Here is a 12,268-nt window from a genome sequence, read left to right as displayed (position 1 = left end):
AACAAGCCTGCATTTAGGTGGTGGCAGCGTCATCAGAAAATGATTCCCCCAAGCAATTCAGGGCCATTAGGAGGTGGCACGTGACATTCTAAAGGATTCCCTTTCAGCCTCGGAGTTATTAAGCTCTCCAGCAGGCTCGTGGCTGGGTTATCAACTTCCCCTGGGGGATTCAGATGAGGGAATGAATAATGGGCGAGAAGAACCTCTAGAGGAAAAGCAGGTTTTCTGTGGGGTGTTGTGAATGGGCAGCAAGGGGGACCCAGGACACCTACACACTTGGGCGAAATAAGACAAGACTCTGTCGGTGACTTGGTTATCAGGGACTCAAGGGCAAGGTGTTGTGATTGGTACTTTGGGTAATTGAGGGTCAAGATGAAATGCAACTGGCTACCTGGGTGCGTTCTTGTACTTCTGGGGCTCAGTTTCTTACCTGTATGGCGAAGGGACTTACGCTGGAGGCATCCGTAGTTTTTCCCAGCTCTAAACATGAATATCAGTTACAGTGTTCCAAGTGATCTTCCCAAGTCAAAATTTTTTCCTTATTTATTGCCATTTGTCCTAGCTTTCCACCTAGATTCACTTTCTTTCCAAGTGGCAAGTGCTTAAAGAATATAAATAAGTTCAGTTACGTGTTTAGTATGACCGGGGCTAAGATGAAAGCAAATCTGCTTGGAAGCTTAGGATGGTGTGATGTCAGTGTGCTGTCATCGTCCAAGGGGGTCAGCTCAGGGCTCATTTCTGAGCGCACTGCTCTAGACCGCTTGCGAGCCCAAGGTAACACTCAAAAGCGAGGACCTTTCTGGGGCTGTGGATTGAGCACTGCATGTGGAACTCTGCAGTTGGAAGCTACATTCACTGTGATTTTGCCTCTGGCTCCTTATTCTTAACGGATTATCTGTTCCTAAGTTATCAGTTCTCATCCTGCTCCCTTCACTCCGGAGCCCTCTCCTCCAGTTACCCTTCAGGCCCTGGCAGGGGAGGAGGGGCAGGGAAAGTGGAGAGTTGTTTTTTAAAGCCCTGCTGATGATTTGTTCATTAGCAGGTATTATCAGTTTGAGCAGCACTCATTGGGCCCCAGTTGTCACCTAGTGGTGTGAGAGTGCATGAGATGGCTGGGGCAGTGGCTAGGGGTGAAATGGGGTTCTGGGGGACCTAGAGTTGGGTTCCTTCCCTCCCTAGAGCATGGTGGTGGGCTGTCCTCCACGCCCCGCTGAACCCTTCTCCCATATCTCTTCCAGCCCGAGGATGAACACCTGAGCAACTTCTGCCAACTGCTGGGGGTGGAAGAGAGTCAGATGCAGCACTGGCTGTGCCATCGCAAGCTGGTCACCACCTCAGAGACCTACATCAAGACCATGTCCCTGCAGCAGGTGGTCAATGCGCGCAATGCCCTGGCCAAGCACATCTACGCCCAGCTGTTTGGCTGGATAGTGGGGCACATCAACAAGGCCCTGCACACCCCCCTCAAGCAGCACTCCTTCATCGGGGTCCTGGACATCTACGGGTAGGACTGTGCCTCCTCCCGCTGATCACTGGTGTCTTCCTGCTGGCATTTTAGAGCCAGCGGGGACCTTGGAGACTTTCCTGGTGGTTCTCAACCAGGGGAGTGTGAAATATGGGGGAAGGGGGCATTTTGGGTTGTCACAGTGACTGGGTCTCTGCCGGCACTTGGTGGCCCAAGGCCGGGGTTGCTAGGTGTCCTACAATACAGAGGACAGTCTCGAGGAAGAATGGACCCTATCAAACACCAGTAGCTCCCCCACTGAGAAACCCCACAGACATCCCTTTGTCCTTTTGGGAAACTGAGGCCCAGAGATGGCAGTGTCTTGTCCAACATCAGACTGGAGGTTTCTGTGAACTTAAATTCAGGTTTTCTACTCCAGTTATGTTTTATTTAAAGCTATCATCCGACCTCATTCACGATGTCACCAATCAAGGTGATTGTTTTAATACTGTAACTGTGCCCAGTGCTGTGATACAGATTGATATTGTGTGTGGTCATTCCTGAAGTTTCTCTGCATTTTAGAATTCTAGCCTAGTGGAAAAGGCGGTTACTCATAACAGTGTAACTTACAGGGAGAGGCAACCTGGCATGTGGAAAGCGTACTTCACTAGGCACTAGAAGACTGCCTTTCTGACTCATTGCTGTCCCCAGCTAGCTGAATGACTCTCTACAGATCACAGCCCTTCTATTCTTTCGTTTCTATAGCTTGAAAGGAAGTTTTGAGCCACAAGTCTCTCTTAGGTGCATTCCAGGTCCTTCTAGAATTGCTTGAAATTATATGTACTGGGTTGAAACCTTACCTGCACTTCTTTTATGATCAGTGTCCTGCCCTCTTTAAGCTAATAATAGATGAAATCCTCCTGGATCTTTATATCATAGAGGTCATGGTTTCTGTCTTAAAATAGAACTTTGGACCCTTAGAAGTGCAGAGTTGTAACAGCCATGATACTCTGGTAGAAATGACTGCTCAGTGGGCTGACAAGCTGGTGCTTGCCTTATGTTGAGGCTGTAGTAAAGGAAAACCTCCTCTAAAAGCGGCTGCTTTCCCGTGCAAAGATAGGCTGTCCCAGCTCTATCTCTGCTGCTCTTGTTTATCACTGCGCTTTGAATCAAATCATGTCACATGCTGTGTCAGTAAACTTGATTTCTGGCATCGCAGAGGCTTCCAGAACATGCTGAAGAGTTAAGTCACATGCACGAGCTACATAATACAAGAGACAACAGAAGAAATTGTAACAGGGTCGGTTTGAGGGTTTGGACACTTGGTGCTGTACGAGCTTCAAGGCAGAAGAGTGCACGCTTGTTGGCACAGTCAGGAAAAGCTTCACGTGGAAGGTGAGGCTTGAACTCGATCTTTCAAGGAGAGGGTAGAACACGGGCAGTGGGGGGAGACCCTTTGGGACAGGAGCACAGTCCAGATGGTAGGGAAAAAGCCACCTCCTAGGTGATGAGGAGCACAGTGGAGGATGAGCTTGGGGGAGGCAGGAAAATGCATCCTCCCCGGGCTCTCCAAGGTTCTAGCCGAGTGACTGTGGACATGCCACTTCTCTTCTGCTCCGTCGAGTGCCTGCTTTTTGACTCAGCCCTTACAGTTGCTCTGGGGATAGGAACATAGCACAGTCTGTGCACCCAGGAAACATACTACCGAGCTGTCAGTAATTAATTCTGTGTCATTCATCCCTCTGCCATGAGTATTTTCAGGTAATTGGGTTTCAAAAAAACTGACCTTTAGTGTTACATTCTGATGTAAGAGCTAGAGAAAGTCAGGATGCAGCATCTGACCTGGTTCCCTTAATCTACCTGGGCAAGAATCTATTTTTACTGAGTATTCGGTGTGGGAAGATTAATGTGGAGACTCACTGTTCTTGTTGTTTTTTTTTTTAACATCTTTATTGAAGTATAATTGCTTTACAACGTTGTGTTAGTTTCTGCTGTATAACAAAGTGAATCAGTTATACATATACATATATCCCCATATCTCTTCCCTCTTGCGTCTCCCTCCCACCCTCCCTATCCCACCCCTCTAGGTGGTCACAAAGCGCCGAGCTGATCTCCCTGTGCTATGCGGCCGCTTCCCACTAGCTATCTGTTTTACATTTGGTAGTGTATATATGTCAGTGCTACTCTCACTTCGTCCCAGCTTCCCCTTCCCCCTCCCCGTGTCCTCAAGTCCATTCTCTACGTCTGTGTCTTTATTACTGTCTTGCCCCTAGCTAGGTTCATCAGAACCATTTGTTTTTTTCGATTCCATATATATGTGTTAGTATACGGTATTTGTTTTTCTCTTTCTGACTGACTTCACTCTGTATGACAGACTCTGGGTCGATCCACCTCATTACAAATACCTCAATTTTGTTTCTTTTTATGGCTGAGTAATATTCCATTGTATATATGTGCCACAACTTCTTTATCCATTCATCTGTCAATTGACACTTAGGTTGCTTCCATCTCCTGGCTATTGTAAATAGTGCTGCAATGAACATTGTGGTACATGTCACTTTTTGAATCATAGTTTTCTCAGGGTATATGCCCCGTAGTGGGATTTCTGGGTCATATGGTAGCTCTATTTTTAGTTTTTTAAGGAACCTCCATACTGTTCTCCATAGTGGCTGTATCAATTTACATTCCCACCAACAGTGCAAGAGGGTTCCCTTTTCTCCACACCCTCTCCAGAATTTATTGTTTGTAGATTTTTTGATGATGGCCATTCTCACTGGTGTGAGGTGATACCTTATTGTGGTTTTGATTTGCATTTCTCTAATGATTAGTGATGTTGAGCATCCTTTCGTGTGTTTGTTGGTGATCTGTATATTTTCTTTGGAGAAATATCTATCTAGGTCTTCTGCCCATTTTTGGATTAGGTTGTTTGTTTTTTGATATTGAGCTGCATGAGCTTTTTGTAAATTTTGGAGATTAATCCTCTGTCAGTTGCTTCATTTGCAAATATTTTCTCCCATTCTGAGGGTTGTCTTTTCGTCTTGTTTATGGTTTCCTTTGCTGTGCAAAAGCTTTTACGTTTCATTAGGTGGAGTGTTCTAATTTCATTCTTTTACATGTAGCTGTCCAGTTTTCCCAGCACCACTTATTGAAGAGACTGTCTTTTCTCCATTGTATACTCTTGCCTCCTTTATCAAAAATAAGGTGACCATATGTGCACGGGTTTATCTCTGGGCTTTCTATCCTGTTCCATTGATCTATATTTCTGTTTCTATGCCAGTACCATACTGTCTCCATTACTGTAGCTTTGTAGTATAGTCTGGAGTCAGGATTCCTCCAGCTCCATTTTTCTTCACAAGATTGCTTTGGCTATTCGGGGTCTTTTGTGTTTCCATACAAATTGTAAAATTTTTTGTTCTAGTTCTGTGAAAAATGCCATTGGTAGTTTGATAGGGCTTGCATTGAATCTGTAGGTTGCTTTGGGTAGTATAGTCATTTTCACAATGTTGATTCTTCCAATCCAAGAACATGGTATATCTCTCCATCTGTTTGTATCATTAATTTCTTTCATCAGTGTCTAATAGTTTTCTGCATACAGGGCTTTTGTCTCCTTAGGTGGGTTTCATTCTTAGGTATTTTATTCTTTTCGTTGCAATGGTAAATGGGAGTGTTTCCTTAATTTCTCTATCAGGTTTTTCATCGTTAGTGTACAGGAATGCAAGAGATTTCTGTGCATTAATTTTGTATCCTGCTACTTTACCAAATTCATTGAATAGCTCTAGTTGTTTTCTGGTAGCATCCTTAGGATTCTCTATGTGTAATATCATGTCATCTCCAAACAGTGACAGTTTTACTTCTTTTTCAATTTGGATTCCTTTTATTTCTTTTTCTTCTCTGACTGCTGTGGCTAAAACTTCCAAAACTGTGTTGAATAATAGTGGTGAGAGTGGGCAACCTTGTCTTGTTCCTGATCTTAGATGAAATGGTTTCAGTTTTTCACCATTGAGAAAGATGTTGGCTGTGATGTTTGTCATATATGGCCTTTATTAGGTTGAGGTAGGTTCACTCTATGCCCAGGTTCTGGAAAGTTTTTTATCATAAATGGGTGTTGAATTTTGTCGAAAGCTTTTTCTGCAACTGTTGAGATTATCATATGGTTTATATCCTTCAGTTTGTTAATATGGTGTATCCCATTGATTGATTTGCATATATTGAAGAATCCTTGCATTCCTGGGATAAACCCCACTTGATCATGATGTATGATCCTTTTAATGTGCTGTTGGATTCTGCTTGCTAGTATTTTTTTTTTTTTTTTTTTGTGGTATGCGGGCCTCCCTCTGTTGTGGCCTCTCCCGTTGCGGAGCACAGGCCCCGGACGCGCAGGCTCAGCGGCCATGGCCCACGGGCCCAGCCGCTCCGCGGCATGTGGGCTCCTCCCAGACCGGGGCGCGAACCCGGTTCCCCTGCATCGGCAGGCGGACACGCAACCACTGCGCCACCAGGGGAAGCCTGCTTGCTAGTATTTTGTTGAGGATTTTTTGCATCTATGTTCATCAGTGATATTGGCCTGTAGTTTTCTTTCTTTGTGACAGCTTTGTCTGGTTTTGGTATCAGGGTGATGGTGGCCTTGTAGAATGAGTTTGGGAGTGTTCTTCCCTCTGCTATATCTTGGAAGAGTTTGAGAAACATAGGTGTTAGCCCTTTTCTAAATGTTTGATAGAATTCACCTGTGAAGCCATCTGGTCCTGGGCTTTTGTTTCTTGGGAGTTTTTCAATTACATTTTCAATTTCAGTGCTTGTGATTGATCTGTTCATATTTTCTGTTTCTTCCTGGTTCAGTCTTTGAATGTTGTACTTTTCTAAGAAATTGTCTGTTTTTTCCAGGTTGTCCATTTTATTGGCATATGGTTGTTTGTAGCAGTATCTCATGATTCATTGTATTTCTGCAGTGTCAGTTGTTACTTCTCCTTTTTCATTTCTAATTCTTTTTAAAAATTTTTTTTAGTTTTTATAAACTTTCTCTTTTTTTAATTAATTAATTTATTTATTTATTTTGGCTGTGTTGGGTCTTCGTTGCTGCGCGCAGACTTTCTCTAGTTGCGGTGAGCTGGGGATACTCTTCGTTGTGGTGCACGGGCCTCTCATTGCAGTGGCCTCTCTGTTGCGGAGCACAGGCTCTAGGGCGTGTGGGCTTCAGTAGTTGTGGCGCATGGACTTCAGTAGTTGTGGCTGGTGGCTCTAGAGTGCAGGCTCAGTAGTTGTGGCGCATGGGCTTAGTTGCTCCGTGGCATATGGGTTGGGATCTTCCCAGACCAGTACTTGAACCTGTGTCCCCTGCATTGGCAGGTGGATTCTTAACCACTGCACCACCAGGGAATCCCTCTAATTCTGTTGATTTGAGTCTTCTCCCTTTTTTTCTTGATGAGTCTGGCTAATGATTTAAGAATTTGTCCATTTCTTCCAGGTTGTCCATTTTATTGGCATACAGTTGCTTGTAGTAATCTCTAATAATCTTTTGTATTTCTGCAGTGTCAGTTGTTACATCTCCTTTTTCATTTCTAATTCTATTGATTTGAGTCTTCTCCCTTTTATTCTTGATGAGTCTGGCTAATGGTTTATCAATTTTATTTATCTTCTCAAAGAACCAGCTTTTAGTTGTATTGATCTTTGCTATTGTTTCCTTCATTTCTTTTTCATTTATTTCTGATCTGATCTTTATGATTTCTTTCCTTCTGCTAACTTTGGGGTTTTTTGTTCTTCTTTCTCTAATTGCTTGAGGTGTAAGGTAAGCTTGTTTATTTGAGATTTTTCTTGTTTCTTGAAGTAGGTTTGTATTGCTATAAACGTCCCTCTTAGAGCTGCTTTTGCTGCATCTCATTGGTCTTAGATCGTCGTGTTTTCATTGTCATTTGTCTCTAGGTATTTTTTGATTTCCTCTGTGATTTCTTCAGTGATCTCTTGGTTATTTAGTAGTGTATTGTTTAACCTCCATGTGTTTGTCTTTTTTACATTTTTTTTTTCCTGTAATTGATATCTAGTCTCATAGTATTGTGGTCAGAAAAGATGCTTGATAACGATTTCAATTTTCTTAAATTTACCAAGGCTTGATTTGTGACCCAAGATATGATCTATCCTGGAGAATGTTCCATGAGCACTTGAGAAAAATGTGTATTCTGTTGTTTTTGGATGGAATGTCCTATAAATATAAGTTAAGTCCACCTGGTCTAATATGTCATTTAAAGCTTGTGTTTCCTCATTTATTTTCATTTTGGAGGATTTTCATTTTGGAGGATCTGTCCATTGGTGAAAGTGGCATGTTAAAGTCCCCTACTCTTATTGTGTTAATGTCTATTTCCCGGCTTATGGCTGTTAGCATTTGCCTTACGTATTGATGTGTTCCTATGTTAGGTGCATAAATATTTACAATTGTTATATCTTCTTCATGGATGGATCCCTTGATCATTATGTAGTGTCCTTTTTTGTCTCTTGTAATAGCATTTATTTTAAAGTCTATTTTGTCTGATATTTTAAAGTCTATTTTGTCTGATAGGAGTATTGCTACTCCAGCTTTCTTTTGATTTCCATTTGCATGGAATATCTTTTTCCATCCCCTCACTTTCAGTCCGTATGTGTCCCTAGGTCTGAAGTGGGTCTCTTCTAGACAGCATATATATGGGTCTTGTTTCCATTCAGCCAGTCTATGTCTTTTGGTTGGAGCATTTAATCCATTTACATTCAAGGTAATTATCGATATGTATGTTCCTGTTACCATTTTCTCTATTGTTTTGGGGGTTTTTTTTGTGGGTCTTTACTTCTCTTGTGTTTCCTGCTTAGAGAAGTTCCTTTAGCCTTTGTGGTAAAGCTGGTTTGGTGGTGCTGAATTCTCGTAGCTTTTCCTTGTCTGTAAAGCATTTGATTTCTCTGTCAAATCTGAATGAGATCCTTGCTGGATAGAGTAATCTTGCTTGTAGGTTTTTCTCTTTCATCACTTTAAATATGTCCTGCCACTCCCTTCTGGCTTTCTGAGTTTCTGCTGAAGATCAGCTTTTAGCCTTATGGGGATTCCCTTGTATGTTATTTGTTGCTTTTCCCTTGCTGCTTTTAATATTTTTTCTTTGTATTTAATTTTTTTGGTAGTTGGATTAATATGTATCTTAACGTGTTTCTCCTTGGATTTATCCTGTATGGGACTCTCTGCACTTCCTGGTCTTGATTGACTATTTCCTTTCCCATGTTAGGGAAGTTTTTTACTATAATCTCTTCAAATATTTTCTCAGACCCTTTCGTTTTCTCTTCTTCTTCTGGGACCCCTGTAATTCAAATTCTGATGCATTTAATGTTGTCTCAGAGGTCTCTGAGACCGTCCTCAATTCTCTCTTTAGTTCTCCTAGGTCCTTGTTAAACATTTCTAGTATTTTCTCCATTCTCTTTCCAAGATTTTGGATCATCTTTACTATCATTACTCTGAATTCTTTTTCAGGTAGACTGCTGATTTCCTCTTCACTTGTTTGGTCTTGTGGGTTTTTTTCCTTGTTCCTTCATCTGCTGCATATTTCTCTGTCTTCTCATTTTATTTAATTTACTGTGTTTGGGGTCTCCTTTTCACAGTCTGAAGGTTCGTAGTTCCTGTTATGTTTGGTGTCCGCCCCCAGTGGGTGAGGTTGGTTCAGTGGGTTGTGTAGGCTTCCTGGTGTAGGGACTGGTGCCTGTGTTCTGGTGGGTGGACCTGGATCTTGTCCTTCGGGCGGGCAGCTCTGCGTCTGGTGGTGTGTTTTAGGTTGTCTGTGAACTTAGTATTACTCTAGGCAGCCTGACTGCTAATGGGTTGTGTTGTGTTCCTGTCTTGCTAGTTGTTTGGCATGGGGTGTCCAGCACTGGAGCTTGCTGCCCGTTGGGTGGAGCTGGGTCTTAGTGTTCAGGTGGAGATCTCTGGGGGAGGTCTCGCCGAATGATATTACTTGGGGCCGGTAGGTCTCTGGTGGTCCATTGTCCTGGACTCGGCTCTCCCACCTTGGAAGCTCAGACCTGACAAGCGGCCAGAGCACCAAGACCCTGCCAGCCACACAGCTCGGAAGAAAAGGAAGAAGAAGAAGAAAAAAGAACGAACAGATACTACCCCAAACCAAACGGTAAAAGCAAAACTAAACAGACAAAATCACACAAAGAAACATTTACACACACACTCATCAAAAAAAAAACAATCCCAAGGGAAACGAACAGACAGGACCCTAGGACAAATGGTAAAAGCAAACCTAAACAGACAAAATCACACAAAGGAACATACACATACACACTCACAAAAAGAAAAAAAAGGGAAAAAAATTTTTTTTTAATAGTAAGAAAATAAAAAATAAAAAAATTTAGAGAAAAGAGAGAGAGCAGCCAAATCAGTAAACAAATCCACCAATGATAGCAAGCACTAAAAACTAAACTAAGATAAACATAACACCAGAAACAAATCAGACGCAGAAAGCAAACCCCAAGTCTACAGTTGCTCCCAAAGTCGACCACCTGAACTTTGGGAACATTCATTGTCTAATCAGGTGTCCCACAGATGCTGGGTTCATCAGGTTGATTGTGGGATTTAATCTGCTGCTCCTGAGGCTGCTGGGAGATATTTCCCTTTCTCTTCTCTGTTCACACAGCTCCTGGGGTTCAGCTTTGGTTTTGGTCCCTCCTCTGCGTGTAGGTTGCCCTCAGGTGTCTGTTTCCCACCCAGACAGGAGGGGGTTAAAACAGCAGCTCATTAAGACTCTCTTGCTCACTCAGGCCGGGGAGAGGGAGGGGTATGGTAGTCACAACTGGAATATGGGCCACGCCTGCGGCAACAGAGGCCACCATAACATCGCCAACAGCCTGAGGCGCGCATTGTGTCTCCCAGGGATGTTGTACCTGGATCACGGGACCCTGCCAGTGGCGGGCTGCACAGGCTCCCAGTGGCGGGTGTGGGTAGTGACCTGTGCTTGCACACAGGCTTCTTAGTTGCAGCAGTGGCAGCATTAGCAGTTCATGTCCATCTCTGGAGTCTGAGCTGATAGCTGCAGCTCACGCCCATCTCTGGAGCTTGCTTAGATGGTGCCCTGCCTTCTGTGGGCACACAGAGCAGGAATCCTGTCTCCTCTCACACCCCGAAACAATGGTCTCTTGCCTCTTTGGCGGGTCCAGACTTTTTCCCGGACTCCCTCCCGGCTAGCTGTGGTGCACTAGCCCCCTTCAGGCTGTGTTCACGCCGCCAACCCCATTCCTCTCCCTGGGATCCGATCTCTGAAGCCTGAGCCTCAGCTTCCAGGCCCCGCCCGCCCCGGCGGGTGAGCAGACAAGCCTCTCGGGCTGGTGAGTGCTGGTCGGCACTGATCCTCTGTGCGGGAATCTCTCCGCTTTGCCCTCGGCACCCCTGTTGCTGCGCTCTCCTCCGTGGCCCCGAAGCTTCCCCCCTGCCACCCCCTGTCTCCGCCAGTGAAGGGGCTTCTAGTGTGTGGAAACTTTTCCTCCTTCACAGCTCCCTCCCAGTGGGGCAGGTCCTGTCCCTATTTTTTTGTCTCTGTTTTTCCTTTTTTCTTTTGCCCTACCCAAGTATATGGGGCAGTCTCTTTGGTGAAGTCTGAGGTCTTCTGCCAGCGTTCAGTAGGTGTTCTGTAGGAGCTGCTCCACGTGTAGATGTATTTTTGTTGTATTTGTGGGGAGGAAGGTGAACTCCATGTCCTACTCCTCCACCACCTTGAAGGTCTCCCACTGTTAATGGCACATAAAAGTATTATGACTGCAGTGCTACTGATACGTACAATATCATGCCTCAGTTCTGTTATAGGTACATACTGTCTTAGCAGCGCCTTGAGCTTAAAAAGGGAGGAGATAGCTCCTCCCTTCCAAGGGATCCCCAGCAAGAGGCTTTGCCTGTTGGTGGTGGTGGTGGGGAAGGCCTCTGTGGGTTGGGCTGCTGGTGCTGCTGAGTCTGGAGGTGTTAGCTGAGCCCCTGCAAGCTGGGATTTTGTGTTCATATTTGCCATTTAATTTTTATAACTGAGTTTATTTGCTCTAAGATCCTGTGCCCGCCCAAAGGGGAGAAATAGATCACAGGGAAGACTTGTCTTTGGTGTGAAGGGCACTTGTCCATGGGTGGATGGGGATACGTAGGACTCCATCTCCTATTTCTGGTGCCAGCTCCTGACCTGTGTGTCTCCTTCCTCCCCGTGTGGCCGTGGGTTTCTTTGAGAACATCTGACAGCTTTCCAGCGAGGACAGGTCCCATCGCGGGGGCGCTGTGCAGCCTGGGGCCCTAGACAAGCACTCTCGGGGAGTTTCCTCCCCTTTTGCTTCCTTCCAGGTGCGCTATGCTGTTTTCTCTTTTTTTAATCCTTGTTCCTTCTCAGAAGCTAATTTACTTTTTCAAACCTTGTCATAAAGCGGTCATATTTAGAAAGCAATTCACCTCCTCCTGGGGAGAGAGAAATGCCACGCACGATTCCTCCTCCATCTACTCAGTCAGTGCCGGCTTCACATGCTGTGGGCAGAGTTCAGGATGCCAATTTAGATAAGGTGGGCTCAGCGTTAACCAGCTGCTGTCTAACTGGGCCATTTGTGGCCAAGTAAGCACTTACGGACGACCCTGAATGTACATACGCCTGCTCCTCATCAGTTCTGGTCTGCTGAGAAATCATTCTCTTTCTTTTCTGGTAAGAAGGTATGTAATGAACGCTTAGGAGACTAAAACCAAAAACTTCACAGGAAAGCAGGTGACTTGAATCTGGAGGTACTCTTTTTGATCCGTCAGGTTAGTGACATCATTTCTTTCTTTTTTTTTTTTTTTTTTTAAAGTGACATTCTAGT

General features: G+C 44.4%; 1 protein-coding gene across 1 annotated transcript in view; it reads left to right on the top strand.

Annotated features, from left to right (window-relative positions):
* MYO5B (myosin VB) overlaps positions 1–12,268 on the top strand; it is a 324,120-nt gene that overhangs the window by 223,723 nt on the left and 88,129 nt on the right. The window contains exon 10 of the mRNA XM_028479944.2: positions 1,239–1,504. Coding sequence (XP_028335745.1) covers positions 1,239–1,504 — 266 coding nt within the window. The remainder of the gene's footprint in view (positions 1–1,238; positions 1,505–12,268) is intronic.

Source organism: Physeter macrocephalus, chromosome 19 (assembly GCF_002837175.3).
Source record: "Physeter macrocephalus isolate SW-GA chromosome 19, ASM283717v5, whole genome shotgun sequence".
Taxonomy (NCBI): domain Eukaryota; kingdom Metazoa; phylum Chordata; class Mammalia; order Artiodactyla; family Physeteridae; genus Physeter; species Physeter macrocephalus.
This window is presented reverse-complemented; position numbering and strand designations above follow the sequence as displayed.